We start from the raw sequence: 19,995 nt of genomic DNA on the forward strand, positions 1-19,995 counted from the left end.
TGACCTGTCCCTCCCAAAACAGTACCTCTGCTCTACACATTTGCTTGGAGTACCTTCCATGGTAACTACTGTATACTGACAAAACCAGAAAGTTGTGAGGTGAACAATAACCCTGTCAACTCGAGGGCACTCTGTGACATCAAATTGTGCAAGCTCAAAAACAACATTGTGCCTTACGCCACTTTGTCTAATGAAGACGTTATTGACCAGGTAAAGGGAGTTCCTAATGAAGACGTTATTGACCAGGTAAAGGGAGTTCCTAATGAAGACGTTATTTACCAGGTAAAGGGAGTTCCTAATGAAGACGTTATTGACCAGGTAAAGGGAGTTCCTAATGAAGACGTTATTGACCAGGTAAAGGGAGTTCCTAATGAAGACGTTATTTACCAGGTAAAGGGAGTTCCTAGTGAAGAGTTCCAAACTACCCAGTGACCTTAAACAAACAATTAAATCCCAATCGCACTTTATAGTTCAAGTTCAAGTTCATTTATTTATATAGTTTAAATATTTATTTATATTTAAACAGCCGCTAGACAGACCAAAGTGCTTTACAGAACAAGCATATAAAAAATAAAAGCAGCAAAACAATCCATAAACATATAGAGAACATCTAAGCTAAGATTAACTTTAAAACAAAGACACAAATGTAAAATAGTAAAAACAGCCCAAGAAAAATCATCAATATGCTAAAGAGAACAGGTATGTTTTAACCAAAGACTTAAAAGCAGAGAGGTTGGGAGCCGTTCTGATCTCTAGAGGGAGGTTGTTCCACAGACGAGGCCCTGGCACCGCAAAAGCACGCTCCCCTCTACGCTTTAGTCTGACACGAGGGACTACCAGCAACGCCTGGTCGTGGGATCTGAGACTTCTGGACCGAATGTACGGATGAATAATTTCAGAGAGATAAACCGGAGCTATGTTGTGTATAGATTTGTAGACAAACCGGAACTGATTACAGATGAGATGTGTTTATCAAACTTTAAGGACTGGTCAACAAGAACACTTAAGTTCCGCACTCCTGTAGATTTAAAGGGAGATAGACTCCCCAAGTCTGGGCTTTATAACCTTTTGAAAACTTGTTTTAGATTGAGGCTTCTCCAAAACAAGATAACTATAGCACACATTGCAAAAACTATTGCCTCAAAAGCAAAATAAAATATGTTGCTATATTGGGTGGCTGCCAGACCGACCTCAGGCAGTAGCTGTTGGCATTTCGGTTGATGATGTCTATCAGTCTTCCTCAGTCCCTTAAGAACTGAGGCAAGTTATAATTGTCTGTTTCGGGATGGCAGATCAGATTAAGGATCAGTCTGAGAGCGAGGCTGTCTGAAAGTCTGAGAGCGAAGCTCTGAAGTCATTAGGATTGTCCTCAACAGTTTTAAGCCTTTCTAGACTCGGCCACTTTGATGGGTGTTACATTTTCAGAAGAGGGCGTGGTGTGTATGCTAGGTAGTCATGACTCATTGGTTGGTTGGACAAAATTATCTTATCAGTAGGAAAAGAAAACGAGCAATGCATGTGTAAAGATACTGGGATCTACTGCTGATGCATATTTACCATGACCAAGCATGCTCTAGCTTCCGGCTGTTTGTAGATGGTGTACGTTGCTGAACTTGAATGACTTAAACTATTCTCCACCTTTCACCTACCAGGCGGGTGGGGCCGCGGGGGGGGGGGGGGGGGGGGGGCAGATTCCAGTCACTAACTCCTCCTGATTTCAACTGGCATAGAATCATAACCAAACTTTGAATGTCTTGTTCTCCATCCAGTAGTTCTGAAATCTTTGATTTTCACCAGGCCTTTGAACCCTTCTTCTCGAAGTTAAGACCATGACAGACTTACTCTTTTCTGTTTCTGGATGTGTTTGTGACAGTTGGTCTCGAAATGTCAGATATCTTTTATTGGGCAAGCAGCACTAGTGAGACAGGTAAGGAAAAGGTTTTCATGTAACACTTTCATATTCTACTAAATCAAAGTTGTTTAAAAGCTTGTTTTATTTGTACTGTTGTGCTGTTTTTTACACTTGCAAAAGTGTCAGTGTTAGCTTGAAACCAACAAATGCCCCTGTCCTGAAGAAAGGATCTACATTTTAAACTCTCCAAAGGGTTTACATTTTTAATATTACTTATGTTGAGTTTAAACGGCACTCCTGAAAATTCCAGACAGTAGGTCAACTACATGAGATCTGTCTAAAATCATAAATCAATCAGGAATTGTCAGGGGCAGCTATAACCCAAGGACTCCTTATTCCTGTCATCACTAAATGTAGTACAGCCAGACATTAAGTTCTTTACTAACGAAAGATTTAAACAAAGAATAATAATTAGTCCTACTATAATACCCCTTTGTGTAATCCGACTATAATATCCCTCTGTGTAGTTTTAATATAATATCCCTCTGTGTAGTTTTAATATAATATCCCTCTGTGTAGTTTTAATATAATATCCCTTTGTGTAGTTTTAATATAATATCCCTCTGTGTAGTTTTAATATAATATCCCTCTGTGTAGTTTTAATATAGTATCCCTCTGTGTAGTTTTAATATAATATCCCTCTGTGTAGTTTTAATATAATATCCCTCTGTGTAGTTTTAATATAATATCCCTTTGTGTAGTTTTAATATAATATCCCTCTGTGTTGTTTTAATAAAGTATCCCTCTGTGTAGTTTTAATATAGTATCCCTCTGTGTAGTTTTAATATAATATCCCTCTGTGTAGTTTTAATATAGTATCCCTCTGTGTAGTTTTAATATAGTATCCCTCTGTGTAGTTTTAATATAATATCCCTCTGTGTAGTTTTAATATAGTATCCCTCTGTGTAGTTTAAATATAATATCCCTCTGTGTAGTTTTAATATAGGATCCCTCTGTGTAGTTTTAATATAGTATCCATCTGTGTAGTTTTAATATAATATCCCTCTGTGTAGTTTTAATATAATATCCCTCTGTGTAGTTTTAATATAATATCCCTCTGTGTAGTTTTAATATAATATCCCTCTGTAGTTTTAATATAGAATCCATATGTGTAGTTTTAATATAATATCCCTCTGTGTAGTTTTAATATAATATCCCTATCTGTAGTTTTAATATAATATCCCTCTGTGCAGTTTTAATATAGTATCCCTCTCTGTGTTGTGCTCAATGGTCTGTTCTTGCTGACAGTCTGATCCCATCCTGCAATGACATTCTCAGTCACCTGGGAAAAAGTAATCCACCAGCGTCACGGTCATCAAATGTATGCTTTTCGGACCCAATTTCCGACCCTATTCACTGATGTCTAAATGCAGATGTAACTTAAATCACTGTTCCTATGGAAACACTAGCCAGTTGGGCAGTCTTTGTGACTGAAGCTCCTGCCATCCATGAATAATGAACCCTCTTTCAAATTCACTTAAATCCTTCCCTCTTGCAATCTTGGTCCAGAATTGAGGTCAACCGGGTCGGCTCAGCATTTGTATACATGCTACAGGGTGTGATTAATGAACTGCTTAATTGTAACATGAAGTACATCTGTATGGAAGCATCTGTATTTGTTTCTCTACTCATTTATTCAGTTTTTTCCTTTAATTTATCACCTATCTGCATGTACCAGCTTTGAACAGTGTCCCGGTTATTTTGGTCCAACTTAGCAGATTTGCTACAGGGTTGTTCAGGTTGATTGGATGATGTTTGTTGGCTGCAATTTTCTAAAGGTTCTATTCTCTCTCTTCTTCCAATGTTTTCCCCCCTGCCCCATCCTCCCCCATCCTGCCCCATCCTCCCCCATCCTGCCCCCCCCTCCCCCATCCTTCCTCAGTTCCAGTGATTCAGACAGAGATGGGAAAACTATTCCGGAGATTGGTGGCAATCGTTGTGACTGTCAGCGCTGTCCTGCAGATGTTTTATGTGATAACCATATACAGGCATGCCCGCGCACACACACACATTTGCACACACTCTCTCCATCACACACACACGCGTGCACGCACACTCGTTTTACTAGTAAGAACTTTTTCGGGATCACAATAGAATTCCAACCTAACCTTAACCTCTAAAACCTACTCATAACCTTAACCCCTAAAACCTCATCATAACCCTAACCTTAACCCCTAAAACCTCATCATAACCCTAACCTTAACCCCTAAAACCTCATCATAACCCTAACCTTAACCCCTAAAACCTCATCATAACCCTAACCTTAACCCCTAAAACCTCATCATAACCCTAACCTTAACCCCTAAAACCTCATCATAACCCTAACCTTAACATCTAAAACCTCATCATAACCCTAACCTTAACCCCTAAAACCTCATCATAACCCTAACCTTAACCCCTAAAACCTCATCATAAGCCAAAAGATCTTGTGATCACCTCTTCTTTTGTTCATTATGCTGGTGGCATAAAGGTCACAACATTTCTGGTTTGGTTTATTGCTTCATCTTCGACTCACTGAAAACATTTGGTTAAGACTTAGATTACAATGTATACAATAGCTTGTGGATTTTAGGAAAAAAGATCCAGCAACCCCACAGTGATCCCATGTAAAACGTGTTTTGCCAGCTTGCAAATAATAGCTGGTGGTGTGCAATGACTGTATTAATCAGTCTCTCACATTGCAGTGGAACAGGTTAAGTCCACTCTTCTATGTTGTCCAAAAAGCTCCACATTTTATGAGTTTGTTCCCAGAACACCCTTACTCTTGCCGATTCTGCTTCCTGGTAAGTTTTGGCAAACTTCGGTAAACTTTTTTGAACAACATGACAATAGTGTGTGGCAAAAACGAAATAATGCATTCAGCAGTATTGAAAACATCCAAAGGCAAGCATGGAGCACTGTAACAAAGTCCTTTTGCAGTAGTTTACTTTAAACGGTCAGTGTGTAGAATGCTGTCTCAACAAAAACACAGCTTTTCTCCTTCTCGTCTACCCTTATCAAATGAGACCTGAATAGTATCAGGTAGTCCAGGCTGGTTTAGGGTGGGAAGGACAGAACTGTTAATGTGTCTAAAACGAGTACAAAGAAATTACAATTATTCAATCAGTTAATTGATAGACCAACTCCTATCAGTCAACTGATAGATGGACCAGCAAGAAAGTGTAAATGGGAAAGATCTTAGGCACTCAGATACATTTTGTAAAAAAAAGATGATTGGAAACATTAACCTAAATCATTAACAGCAAATGTGTACTGGTAATTTTGAATGTATTTTAGTAGTACAGTAAAACACAGTAAAATGTTATTTCAGTATTTCAGAATAAAGGTCATCCTTATTCTGAAATATATTGCAGAAATTGAAGATAACCCTACATGTATGATTTCTCCTGAACATAACAGGACAAACCTAGAATGAGAAAACAAAATAATTTTCTGTTCTTCTACAGACTTTAAAACTATGTTCACAACAATAATCCATAAATAGCAGTGTTTTGGTTATAGTGGGATTTTTTTGGGAAGGTTTACATACTTAACTACCTGGAAGATTTGTCACCACTAAGGGTAAATATATTTTGTTCATCAGAGTTCAAAAGGAGAATGTTAGTTGATCCATGCCATGTGCTGAATCTGAAGTGCATATGTGTCTTGCAGCACATCAATAATCCAAAACACAAGCAGGTCGACGTCACAACGGCTGAAATACCTTACCTAAATACACTCACCTAAAGGATTATTAGGAACACCTGTTCAATTTCTCATTAATGCAATTATCTAATCAACCAATCACATGGCAGTTGCTTCAATGCATTTAGGGGTGTGATCCTGGTCAAGACAATCTCCTGAACTCCACACTGAATGTCAGAATGGGAAAGAAAGGTGATTTAAGCAATTTTGAGCGTGGCATGGTTGTTGGTGCCAGACGGGCCGGTCTGAGTGTTTCACAATCTGCTCAGTTACTAGGATTTTCACGCACAACCATTTCTAGGGTTTACAAAGAATGGTGTGAAAAGGGAAAAACATCCAGTATGCGGCAGTCCTGTGGGTGAAAATGCCTTGTTGATGCTAGAGGTCAGAGGAGAATGGGCCGACTGATTCAAGCTGATAGAAGAGCAACTTTGACTGAAATAACCACTCGTTACAACCGAGGTATGCAGCAAAGCATTTGTGAAGCCACAACATGCACATCCTTGAGGCGGATGGGCTACAACAGCAGAAGTACCACTCATCTCCACTACAAATAGGAAAAAGAGGCTACAATTTGCACAAGCTCACCAAAATTGGACAGTTGAAGACTGGAAGAATGTTGCCTGGTCTGATGAGTCTCGATTTCTGTTGAGACATTCAGATGGTAGAGTCAGAATTTGGCGTAAACAGAATGGGAACATGGATCCATCATGCCTTGTTACCACTGTGCAGGCTGGTGGTGGTGGTGTCATGGTGTGGGGGATGTTTTCTTGGCACACTTTAGGCCCCTTAGTGCCAATTGAGCATCGTTTAAATGCCACGGCCTACCTGAGCATTGTTTCTGACCATGTCCATCCCTTTATGACCACCATGTACCCATCCTCTGATGGCTACTTCCAGCAGGATAATGCACCATGTCACAAAGCTCAAATCATTTCAAATTGGTTTCTTGAACATGACAATGAGTTTACTGTACTGAAATGGCCCCCACATTCACCAGATCTCAACCAAATAGAGCATCTTTGGGATGTGGTGGAACGGGAGCTTCGTGCCCTGGATGTGCATCCCACAAATCTCCATCAACTGCAAGATGCTATCCTATCAAAATGGGCCAACATTTCTAAACAATGCTTTCAGCACCTTGTTGAATCAATGCCACGTAGAATTAAGGCAGTTCTGAAGGCGAAAGGGGGTCAAACACAGTATTAGTATGGTGTTCCTAATAATCCTTTAGGTGAGTGTACATAGGGCCAGTTTGAGGAGTTAAAGCATATGTCCGCAACATTAACCCACAACATTTTGGAGTGGCCTTGTCAACGATACTAAACCTTATTAAATGTTGTGGCAGGACCTGAAACAAGCTGAAACACCCTCAAAAATCGTAATCTCTAATTCCCATTGAAGCAGTCACCCGATAATACATAAAATATGGGGAAATAAAGACACTTTTTCTCACGGTTGGCGGACGATTTTTTTACAAGATAATTGGTTTAATATGCAAAGTGCACCGACAAAAAAAAATCTGTTTTACGTTCATTGCGAAATTATTCAAACCAAACCAAAATTACAATACATGTTTATAGGCCTATCTGATATTTGGACTCATGTTGAGTAGGCCCAAATGACTGTCGAAAATGTGTTATTTATATTGATTACACACACATTTATATGACAACAGGCAAAGATGTTTTGTTACAAAGACTGACTCGCTCAATGTTAATATCGATCATTTGAATGACGCTTCCGTTCCAATTCTACACAATGTCACCTGCATGATCAGCAGAGCGGGAAAACTGCAAGTTGAACAATTTTTTAAAAAATTGCCCAAATATACATCAATCAATCAATCAAATGTATTTATAAAGCCCTTTTTACAACAGCAGTTGTCACAAAGTGCTTTACAGAGACACCCGGCCTTAAACCCCCAGGAGCAAACAACAGTAGTGTTGAATTTCAGTGGCTAGGAAGAACTCCCTAAGAAGGTCGAATTTTAGGAAGAAACCTAGAGAGGACCCAGGCTCAGAGGGGTGACCAGTCCTATTCTGGCTGTGCCGGGTGAGATATTAAGAGTCCAATTGGAATAATAAATAAATTAAATTTACAGATACAGATATACATACAATACATGGACGAGTGTGTGTGTGTTCCAAGTTAACTGCGCCCCATTGATGACCAGTAGAGGAGACCGGGGATATTTGTTACATTTTGGACATTTCTGTCTGTTTCATGAAGCTCTTTTAAGCCAGTGCATTCAAAATTGTATAGAAACTGTGTCTGCTAATAGATGGCATGGCTGTTACACAAACAAAACATGTGTGGTCTAGTCTCAAACACAAGGAGTGAAATGTTACAATTCACCTCATAGCCTGGGTCAGTTGTAACATACCCTGGGGTGAAATGTAACATTAGGAGATACCCTGGGGTGAGTTGTAACATTATTAAAAAAATATATAATGAATATAAAAAAATAAAATAGAAAGTTAATTACTTTTTGATATAATTGATGTGTGTGTCTGTGTATGTGTGTGTGAGTGAAGTATATTATTGTCAGTTATAGTAGTGGGATATTTGAATATAATACAGTAAACCCCCAGCTATCCACGGAAGTCCAAAATTCTAAAAACGCGCTAATTTCAGCCATCCAAGCATCGATTCGGTCAATGCATGAAGTGCAAATATAAAGAAAATTTTAAGTAAACTGTCCATTTCATAACGATTATGCAAATAAACGGTCACATGCACGATATGTTGTTTTCCTAGATGAGATTGTGTTGAATTAATACTTATCCGCAATTTGTGTCACTTTTTCACATCCGCGAGGGTTCGCAGAACCGATCCCTGGTGGATACGGGGAATGTACTGTACATTTAAACGAAATGAGCATTACTGAATATTAGTTTTTGTGTTTGTGCTTGTTTTTTACAGTCAGTCTAGGCATACTGAAATTCAAAGAAAACATATATAGGCCTACAACAAAAATTTTGCATATAGTAGGTTGTAACATTTCAATTGTGGTTACAACTAACCCAGACTCCTATAGTCATGAACTAGCTTACCTTACAGCTAACAAGTAAAACATGATCACTAACAACTTGTATTAAAGATGCCTAGATAGACACACAATAAACATGATTTAAGTTTGATTAATTTATTTACATAGCTGGCAATACTTTCAGAGAAATTTGTTTTTGTCCTTTTAAAAATGGTTGGTCTGCCACAGGGTGCTACTTGTTCACATGTGAAATAAGGATTTGAGCAGGTGCAGAGTGAATTAGATGATTTGTAACTTGTTCCTGATTAAATTGGAAGTGTCACAACTAACCCATGTTACATCCATCCCCGGTCTCCCCTACATCGATTATGCGGCCCCCACCACCATCCAAGTTGCCCACCCCTGGTCTAGACTGTGAATCCTTGGAATTCTAGGAAGCTTTCATTTGCTTTTCGGATCGAGCTTTTTACTCATTCCAGACAACAGAATGTCATCAAACCTCACCTTAAGTGTTTTCCACCACAACCTCCATAGGAATTCATCAAAGCGATCAGTTAAGACTACACTGAAAAGATGTAAGTGGGCTTAGGTGTGATAACTTCTGTCATTGTGAGTAAGAGCGGAGAAGGGCAGGACATCCTGTCAACAGGTTGTAGCCTAGGTCTGTAAAGCACGTTCCCCATATAGGTTTCCTCCCAAGTTACCAACGGAATGAGAATGTGCTATTACTAATGAAAACAATTAGTTTACATATTTGAAAAATATGGCAATTTTCAAATAAATAATCATTCTCTCTCTCTCTCTCTCTGTCTCTCAATCTCAGCATGACGAAACCAAACCGCGCCTTTCCCATCAGCCGCCCATCTAATTACAGTCACAGGTCTTCCTCTCTCAGGCCAAAACACACCAACGTGGCCTTCCTGAAGACACACAAGACCGCCAGCAGCACTATGCAGAATCTGCTGCACCGCTTCGCGGAACGTAACAACCTGACGGTGGCGCTGCCCAACGAAGCCTGTGATTTTTACCAGTTCTGCTACCCTCGCAACTTCAGCGCACACTTCGTACATGAGCACACGTTGCAGCCAAACATGATCACCAGCCACATGCGCTTCAATCTCGCCGAGTTGCGACGGCTCATGCCCAACAATACCAAATATGTCACTATATTACGGGAGCCAGGATCCATGTTTGAGTCCCTGTTTAGTTATTATTACGAGATCTGTCCGAGTTTTAAACGGGTGCCCAATGGATCACTTGAAGCATTTTTGGACAATCCTTGGAGGTACTATCGCCCCGACGAGGACGAGTCGATGTACGCCCGAAACACACTAACCTTCGACTTGGGCGGGGATAAGGATCGCCTGGAGGTGGACTTGGATGAGTATGCGCAGGCTTTCGTAGCGGAAATTGAGCACGTCTTCTCTTTGGTGATGATCACGGAGCACTTTGATGAGTCGCTCGTCCTTTTTCGTCACCTACTCTCCTGGGATGTTGAGGATATTCTCTACGTCAAGCTTAACATGCGGACACCCAGCTCCAAGCGCAGATTCTCTCCGGGCATTCATGCCAAGGTCCGTGCATGGAATGCCCTGGATGCCCGTCTCTACGACCACTTCAACGCCTCACTGTGGCGCCAGCTAGCTGTCCTGGGCCCGGAACTTGTGGCGCGTGAGGTGAATCTTCTCCACAAGGCCCAGGAGAGCTTTGTGAAGGACTGCTTTGGCGATCAGCTTCTACAGCTTCGTTTGGCTGCCCAGATCAAGAACAACAAGACACGACCTTGGGTACCCGATAATGAGGTGGGCATCCTAGGCTATGAGTTGCCAACCAACACTAGCCTGCCTCACAACCTCTGTCTAAAACTCATTATGCCCGAGCATCAGTATTCAGATGATCTACTGCTGATGGCTTCTCATAGGAAGAGATGCTCAAAGCCATCAACAGTTACAAAGTTACAATAAAAGTGATAACAACATTTACACCATTTTCTTTTGTCAATTAACAAGCACATTCCCTTATACCACCAGTGACCTCTGCTAAGATTAACCTGTCACTGAAATTTAAATCTGGTACTTATCAGGCAATAAAATGCAGGGCCAACCAAATAATAATTTGGTTATATATATTAACCAGAAAAGCCTAGTTCAGCCAGGCCGCAATTGAGAGTGATGAATGTTGTTGCTCTCCCTGGATTCAAAACCGGGTCTCCCCCATGTAAGAGGCTGTGTGTTCAACCACCACACCATGGAGGTAGTTAGTATCTACTAACTTACTACTTGGAATAGTCATAAGAATTGAGCAATTGCCAGCGAGACTGAAGAGGAGCTTTACACTGCCAAAGCTATTTCATTTCATGGCACAACAATGTTTGTTTTTCTTTCATTTTGAATGACATTGATACAATAACTATCAATATAGGTAACGATAACTGACTTTTTCGTCAAGTGAAAAGACGAGAGAATCATATAGCCAGTTTGTGTATCCTAATGCATAATAAAGAAATCCACCAGAAATAATTGCAATATAACAGTAAACTGTTTTATTTTAGGGTTCCTATAATTTAGCTACTGAAGGTTGTAGCCAGCGAAGTCTTAGTCCTGATCAGATCCTAATGCATACTTTGTGTTGACTGAAACGGGAGTCAAACACCTGTTCTTCGGTAGTCCATGTCAAGTGGCGCACGCATGCAGTCAGTCAGACAGTCAGTGACATTCACTCTTGTAGGCTGGCTCAAAAAGCCCCTTGTCCTTATGTAAGGATGACAATATTTAACCATTTAATATGCAATTGCGTAGGTCATTTATCTTTTTAGTGATTTGTATACAGTCTCTGTGTTTTACAGTTCTCAAACAGCAGGGGGCAGGTTCCTTGGCATTGCCTATTTGCTCTGAAACCAGGTGTTTTAGTGGCAGAATACATTTAGGCTACTTTGGTGATTCTCACAGAAGGGTGCAAGTGTTTCATCGGTTTTGTGAATGAATTTTGCAACTGCCACTTAATACTTACCATATTTTACCAAGGGAATATGCCAAAAGCTTTGCTTTTAATGTTCTATCCATTATATTTAAGGATGGCTTTATTTAATCATAGGATTCAATTTTTTGTTACCATTTGGTCTTTATTTTATCGGTCTACTGTAATGTATTACACATCGCAGCATGCTCACAAACTGAAAAAAAAAAGATTCCTTTAATATACCAGATTTTACAATGAGATTTTCAATGAACCATTGTGAAAAAAGTAACCTAGATATCAAGACAGAACACAGACATGTTAGTTAAAACAGTGCAGGAGAATTTCAAAGAGCTATTTGAGCAATGTGTGTATTTGTTTTTCCTAGCCTGACATAACAGCTTGTTAATGCTTGAATAATGTTGAATAAAACTTCACAAGTCACAAGTATTGTCATGTCAGCCACTATTGAATCCCACTAGTACTGTTTTTGCTGCATTCAACACCAATTTGAGCAAAAAGAGTTTGGACTTAGTTCAGTGCTTCCTGCTACTTCATATTTAGTGTGGTACCAGTGCTGTAAATGAAGGTGCTTGTGAAGCTTATTAATAGCAAGTCATTTATATAAATAAATTAGGAGTGGAACCGTTTGGCACTTCAATATTCTCAGAAAGGTTGTCAGACTTCAAGACCGTATACACTGATGTAGTGTCTCACACTGCTCACTAGGTGGCACTGTTGCAGCACACAAAACGCTGCAGTCGGCGGGCTACGCAGCGTGACCCCCGGGGTGGTCAGTGGGGTTAAAGGTCAGCTGTTCCTCCTGAAGGAACCTCCCAGTGAGTTACCGAGGATCACAACAGAGATTCTTTCTCATGGACTCGTGGTCTGATGAAGTGTATTCAGGAGCAGTGTTTTCCTCACTGACAGCATTAAACCACAGTTTTACTATAGCTTCAAGGAAATGAGATGACGTGTACCTGAGGTACTTGTATTATTTACAGAAGTGTCTACCATTGGTTATGGAATAGTTAACCCAGGTTAATGGGGGGGAACTGCTGTGCTCGTTGCAGCAAATTCCCGCCTTCAAATAATTTATCGCAGACTAGATGGGGGTATGTACAGATGCTAAGAAACTTGGATTGAATGTGCAATCCAAACCCCTTTTATTGGCCACTTCAAATGTTTCCAAACTTCTGACTCCCCGTGTCATCTAAACAATAGATCATGTTGTGCTCTAATTGGTGCCAGAAATAAAGGGATTTGCCAAGATGCTGATTCAGCCCAATGTGTGCTTACATTTCTTTGACCTTTGGATAAGATTCTGTGGTGGTGATAAGAGCATCACTTTTTGACATTTTATGACCGTACAATAATTTCCAGATGACCTGTTATTTGAACAGGTGTCTCCATTCTGGGTGAGTTGTGTGTATAACCTACCCACAGTGGAAGATGTAGGATGTCTTTGGCATTAATGTGGTCTTATTGGTCATATGTTGTGGGTGGGGGAGGTGTCCTAGAGATTATTAAACCTTTAGTTCAACAAGGAACACAGACTTTTACTGCTGGGCCCTGCATATACACAGTTTAGGATCAATGATTAAAAACACTGAACTGCCAAGAGAAAACAAGACACTCAAACACGTCAAGGTACATTGCTTTAAACACTGGTGTTATTCCATCAGGTTGGCCTCATGTTTCTATTAGATATTGACAAGTTCTGCACTGCCTCAGGTTTATTTAGCGAAATATTTCACTTTAGAAGCACAGTAATCAAATAAACCCAAACATACTCCCATTAGGCAGGTCATGTTGATCTGTCAACAGCTTAAAGGATGGCACTTGGGTTCTGCACAAATTGAGAAGCTTCTTCAGAGCATCATCAATCTCTGGTTCGTACTTTCCCATCTTCCGCATGTGTTCTGGCTACCACGTGTATTACTCAGTACCAAAACCACCATTGTTCATTTTCTTATTAACTCATTTTAAATACCCTATGTTTTATTCAAATCCATACAAAACAGATCTTGAAACATTTACCCTGGGAGGAACAGACAGCTTTTCTAGCTTGCCCCAGGTAGTAATAGCAGGTAGTCTGGAAATGACTGTACAGTCTTAAAAATGTCCATGTCAAAAATGTCCATAAACTTGATCCAAAGGTCAAATCAATAAATCACACTTAATGTAGTTAGTTCTGAATGGCCATGTGGGTCACCTCTGTTTCCTTGATGTCCTCAACTTCTCATACTGGAGACCGTAAAGAAAAGAGGAAATCTGGTGATCACACCATGTGAAAACAATCCTTTAAACAGCAGGGTTTATGCATGTGTCCTGGGTGTATCCATGGAAATAAAGTTTACACAAAGCTGAGTAATCAAGTGTTTATTTCATTTATAAGTACATTTGATAAATAGTGAATGTATAGTGAGCTTTAAGTCAATTTCTAAAAGGTGTAGAATAAAAAAAGTGCTTTAGTTGAAAAAATGTGCTTGTGAAAAAAATCAACATCTTGTGTCTTTCCGGTTCATTCCTATGGGAGAAAGGTTTTTGAAAGACAATTGTGAATACAGCATCAAGTATTTTTCAGGCATTTCTATTCTTTATTTTACTGCAAAGTTTATTAAGACCGATAACTATGCTGAAAGAGCAGCAGATGGGATTCAATACAATGCTGAAGCGTAAATGTGGGCCAGAGGCATTTCTGAAATGTATTACCATAAATGTGGTACAGTCTTTTGTACCTTGTGCTTGTGAAACGTGTTGTGTCTGTGGATTCAAACTTCTTGGTCTGGGAATGTTCCGGTTGCTCAGGATGTTATCGGAGGCGGAGGTGTCGGCTCTCCACAACCTTTCTGTAGGGAACGTTGCCAGCGGTTCAAACATACGGTTACCTGCCAGGTTAGATGACATATGGTTATGGTGCTTCCAAAAGTAGTTCACCACAGATTTCTGTTCCTATACAATTAATCACCAGGACTAAACATCTTAATATTAATGTGTGTTCAGTGAACTAGTTTCAGTTAGAGCTATGGTTAAATGTATGCACTAATGTAAAGGGAATATGGTGCAATTTCCGGACAAGCATGGGGGTGCTTTGATCTTGCCTTGTTGTAATTTCTTTTCCGTGAGGTAACGGCGGTCCAGGAGTCCATCCTGGTTCCGGCACTTGTCCTGAAGATGGACCGAGACTGCCACGCCAAGGTTCTCCTCATTTTGCTCGCGGATCGAGTTGCTATGGGAATGGCGCTGCGACCGGCTTTGACCTTCCCACGTGGCGGTCATGGGTCCGTGACGAAGGTGGGGCACCTGGCAGGAACAGTTTTTCTCCCTCAATTTGGACTGCAGAGCCACAGGACACTTCTGAATAGATTAATTGAAGATAGACGGCAGGATCACACCAAATGTTTAAAAAATTACAAAATACTATATTCAGTATGTAGTTTCAGGTGGTGTACTATGGGGACCCATTTTTGGCTTAAGGGCACAACTGCTGGTTGACTTTTTTAACTCTTAAATATAAACACTCACCAGCCACTTCATTAGGTACACCTTGGTAGTACAGGGTTGGACACCCTTTTGCCTTCAGAACTGCCTTAATTCTTTGTGCCATTGTTTCAAGCACCTTGTTGAATCTATGTGCGTGAATGATTGTTATATGCTATAATGTCAATATGGACCAATCTAGTCCGTCATTTTATGTTTAACGTCCATTCCAATCTTGTTCTTTTTAACAGACTAGATTGTTATCTATATGGACTTATACACTTTTATGTTGGATTTTACTGTGATTAAGAAAATCTGAGTGCTGCCAGCATAACATCCTGCTGCTTAAATAACGCTTATGAAGCCTTGTTTGTCCATCACTAGGTGAGTGTATATTGTGGCAAATAGTGCACTGCTTTACTTTTGACCATAAATCCTATCGTCTCGATCAAGTAGTTTACAATAAGTGAAAGCAGCTGTTAGGGTTCATCTGGATACTGGCATAATATTCTACTCTGTTGTCCTTGTAGTGTCTCATGCCAACAGAAAACATTGGCCAAATTTATACAGGGTACATGGGCCATCATGACGAGGCTGAACAGACTACCAACCAGAGTGCCTCAGAATGGCTCTTCATAGAGGATTGAGACCTCGAGTCCAGGGGCCTCTTGAGGTCTTTGGAGCCCCTCAGTTTAGGCGCCCCTGGCCTTGCCCAAAAATAACTGTTAGAGAAATGGGAATGTTATGATTGGAGCAAAAAGGCAAATGCCTTCCACAATACATACAATTTAGTTTAGTTTCCCTGTATCAGTTTCAGTATATAAAATAAAAAACCCTTAGCAATTTATAACACCTACATTTTTTGTACAAAGACAAGACGAGGTATTAGCTCAGCTTTTCCTTCAGTACCGTTTACATGTAACAATTACATTTTCAATTCCAGTACATCAACCGCATGATTTATTTGCTTAAATGACCCATAGAACCATAAATCATACCTGTTTTCAGATGTCTCGCCATCACTTGTCTCTTCGTTGTATCCCCCTGGAGCATCTGACCTGGAACGTTTCCTCATTACTTGTCTCCGGGGGAGGGATTTGCAGGCAGCACAAGTCTGGGCTAGGACAGACTCCTCCCAAGGTGGGATGAGAACCCCTTGCCGTTTAACTACGGGAACGTCCGACCCTGGACTGTCCGTCCTTTTCTTCGCTCTGCACTTTGTAGTCGTCAAACATCGGGCACAGATGCGGTTCCTTTTCTGGCCACCAGGGGTCAGTGTATTTTGATTGACCGTTCGGTTAGCGGAGCACTCGTGGTCAGAGTAACTTTTCCTGTCCACCTTCTGCCTCAGGCTGCATCCCTCTCCCTTTATCCCTAGTGCTGTTGTCAATGTGGCACAAGGATCTTTTGGCTCCTGTTGTAGGTTAGTGTTCACCTTGGGGCTCAGCGGCTTCAGTGGGCTGATTCGGAGGATTTGTGGCTGCTCTTCGACACTACGAGGCAGCTTGCTGTAGTAGTACACATTGCCCAAGTCGGCCAGCCAGCTGGCTGAGGGAAGGTACGTGGGCAACACCTCAAAGGTGTCCTGGTGATCCAGATCGCTCGCTGCACCCCTCTTACTGCTCTCTGGTGACGTGAGAGCGTCCATGTTAGGACTGTATATAGCAGACAGCGGCTCCTCCATCATGGGGATTACCTCCGCCGTGGGAACCACCTCGTTCATAGGGACCTCTGCTGTAAGTACTTCCTCCACCACAGGGCCCTGCACCGCCTTGGGAAACCCTTCCTCCGGAGTAAGGACCTCTTGCGCGCCAGGGACTTGCAGAGTGACAGGGACTTCCTGCACCACTGGGCCCTCCTCTGCCAGGGGGACCTCCACCACAGGGCTCAGCGTCTGCCTGTGGAGGGACATCAGGCCCTGACGGATCATTAACTCCGACGAGGGCACGTATGGTGCCAGAGACTCCGCTGACCAAAGGGACACCTCCATCTTCCTCAGCTCCTCAAGGTACTGCATGTTCATGCTCACTTCCTGTCCGTCGCTCCTCGCCAACTGAGGAGAATCGGTACTGTGCGTTTGGACAACCAGGCTGTGATCCATGTCAGATCTAGAAGTTCCCGGCTGTCCCGGCGACATGTTCACGATGTCTCTGCGGATGGTGACCTTCCTACTGGGAGGAGGTCCGGACAGGCTTGTCCACGTTACTCTTTTTGGACTTTGGCCACGGGTAGGTCAGAGAAGGAGGGGGGTATAACTGGGAGGGCTGCACGTAGAAGGAGGGTCTGCTGTGCTGGATGTGGTGATGGGGCTGAGGGAAGGCACACAGATACAGACCGGTGAACGCAACATATCATGTACCCCTTCAGGCAGAATTAACACAGGCAAGTTACAGCAACTCCATCCAGAAGGCTCGCTGCTCAAAACAGGTTCCCTGTAACAATATACCTTTCCACGAAAAAATCCCTCTTTTTAATCCACCTCCCCCCAACAACACTGAAGAGAACATATTAGTTTAAATGTGGTGTTAATGTTTGACAGGCATGTGGTTTGATTGGCAGTCAACTGCTAGCATTGTAGCATTGTAGCATTGTGGGAATTGGCCACTTGATTCACTTGCCAGAAACTCTTACTTGCTGCTGGTTTTGGTGATGGTGTGGGGGCTGGGGAAGGCTGCTCTGGTCCTCAGGGTGTGGAGCTCCATAAGATCCAGGATGACCAGGGTTTCTGGGGCCTTGACCCGGCTGAGGACCATGGGCTGGGGATGGATTGGGGCCACAAGGGCCCATGCCAAAGGCTTGATGCGCTGTCAACGAGTTTCCTTCCATATCTGTCAATTGAAATTGGAAAAACACATAGGATGAGATGAAGGTGAACAGTAACTTTTTGTCTTCAATTGCCATCAATCTGGGATTTTCTACAGGTGCGAATATAGGAGTAGTTAGTGTAGGGTATATTGTGTCAGAATGGTGATTTATGGCCCTGTGGGGGGGCGGGACTTCCATATTGATGTGACAGGTGGGCGGGACATCTGGTTTGCAGGGTGGGACTTCCTGTATGACGTATGTTAGGGTGGGACTTCCGGTATGACGTATGTTAGGGTGGGACTTCCTGTATGACGTATGTTAGGGTGGGACTTCCTGTATGATGTATGTTAGGGTGGGACTTCAGGAGTGACGTATGCATGTCCAGTGACTTTGTTATTTATGATTACATTGATGTGTCAGTGTTTGATGTTTTACAACGCCTGATGAGCAAACCAGACTGGTGTTATAACAGGTGGGTTATGTTTGATGATTAACAAATGGGGCTTAGGGTTCCGGAATGTTAAATTCCCAGGCAGTAAATAAGTGTTGTGTCAGCGGTATGGTGTTTGGTGTTAAACAAAAGGGGGCCAGTGTTCCAATGCCTTGTGGTACAGATGTAAACTTCCATGTTTTGCAATGTGGTTGTAACATGGTGTCTTTCCACAAACACGGAGTTACACGTGAGAGACGTGTTTTTCTGTTAGATATAAAGAAGGGGATGGGACGGGACTTACTAGTTTGGATAGTTTTCAGCCCAACATTCATTTTAACAAGAGATGGGCTTCAAGGTTATATCTGCCCAATAGTAATGGTCCCTAAATAACCACTAATACAAACTGTAGTATATGCAGGTTAGAAACCATCCCGTGTCTCACGGTTTGAAGTCCAACACAGCATTATAGCAAACTAACATCACATGAGCAATGCTATTATTTTAAAGGAGCTTCCATGGCCCCGGGCCAAACACACATTTCGCAAAGGTGGATTGTGTCGTGGTTGGGGGGTTTTAAAATATTGTTATAAATAAAAACAAGTGTATGTATGAGCAATGTTGAGTTTTTAAATAAAAATGGTTGTTTAAGTCAGCATTAACTTCTAAGTTGCATTATAAGGCAAAACGTTACAAAGTTACCAGCAAGGTCGCGTATAAATTTGCATGAACAACGGGGAATCGTTGACAGGTAAGGATAGGTTATTTCAGGTAATTAAAACAATCGTAAAGGCGTCTTTTGAAATTGTACAACAGAGATCAACGCAAGATTGTTTTCTACACATTGGTAGATATGTTTAATAATAAGCAACTGTTGGTTAAAAAAAATACTATAGTATTTGTGTTAGTATGGGGTTATGCTGTCACTTCCGGGTGAAGATGTGCTGCATTCTCTTAATGAACAACTCGTGAAATCTGATTTTGTATTGCTGTATTATGGTCCTGTGTTTGTTAAATGTTGAACTGATTAATGGCGATACGGTGACAATAGCAAGCGTTTATATGTAAACAGATGAGTTTATCGTTAATATATACAATTCTATGACGTGTGTCACGGCTGAGCCGCGAAAATGAACGAGAACGGCTGTTCTACCAGACGTGATATAGCAATATATTTGGTTGCCAAGTGGCTACAAAAATCAGAACTAAATAGTTAAGTTTTATCCAGAATTTGTATCATTGCAGCATGTATAGTTCTAACACAATTTGAATCTAACGTGAAGAACGATGACATGTAACCAATGACAAAGTTAAGAGGCGTGACTTGCTGGAGGAGCCCCGGCTGCGATGTGAAGACAGTAATTAAACCCCGCAGCATCCGCAAAAGACAGCTGGTGTTTCAAGCGTGGAGTATATCGGTTCTGTTGTAAGTACAAGTTATTTTATTTGAAGTAATTTATTTGAATTGTCATGCAACTTTTTAAGAATTTGTAAATCAATTTTACAATTGCGCAATCCATTCATTTTTAGCTGTCTTTCATATTGCCTGTTTAAATCTCCGGTTTAGGTTGAGCGGATTTGAACACCGACCGTGTTTGGTAAACACATATTTGGACCTCCAAATCTTGGTAAGTAGACTTTTGACATTATTGTTAAATCAGCTTTAATTACCTGTATACGCTTGTTAATCCCATTTGTATTTAGTTCAAGTGACCGGCGTCTGCGTCAGTTGGA

At 41.3% G+C, this 19,995-nt stretch overlaps 2 protein-coding genes across 3 annotated transcripts; one reads left to right on the top strand and one right to left on the bottom strand.

Annotated features, from left to right (window-relative positions):
• Nucleotides 1-1,719: 1,719 nt before the first annotated feature.
• LOC117593646 (galactose-3-O-sulfotransferase 3-like) lies at nt 1,720-10,922 on the top strand. The gene is made up of 3 exons (XM_034289470.1): nt 1,720-1,927; nt 3,795-3,900; nt 9,412-10,922. Exons 1-3 carry the CDS (start codon nt 1,885-1,887, stop codon nt 10,550-10,552), a joined length of 1,290 nt encoding a protein of 429 aa, XP_034145361.1. The 5' UTR covers nt 1,720-1,884; the 3' UTR covers nt 10,553-10,922.
• A 3,943-nt stretch (nt 10,923-14,865) lies between these two features.
• On the bottom strand, nt 14,866-17,167 carry LOC117593644. 2 transcript variants are annotated; one of them, XM_034289429.1, is made up of 3 exons: nt 16,025-17,167; nt 15,638-15,748; nt 14,866-14,903 (listed from the first exon to the last, which is right to left on the bottom strand). In XM_034289429.1, coding segments are annotated over exons 1-3 (1,251 nt in total). In that variant the 5' UTR covers nt 17,164-17,167; the 3' UTR covers nt 14,866-14,902. The 2 variants fall into 2 exon arrangements, with proteins under 2 accessions (XP_034145320.1, XP_034145319.1); XM_034289428.1 differs by lacking the exon at nt 14,866-14,903 and having other exon boundaries at nt 15,595-15,748.
• Between the last annotated feature and the right edge of the window lie 2,828 nt (nt 17,168-19,995).

The sequence above is a fragment of the Esox lucius genome, chromosome 21, assembly GCF_011004845.1.
Source record: "Esox lucius isolate fEsoLuc1 chromosome 21, fEsoLuc1.pri, whole genome shotgun sequence".
In the NCBI taxonomy this organism is placed as follows: Eukaryota; Metazoa; Chordata; class Actinopteri; order Esociformes; family Esocidae; genus Esox; species Esox lucius.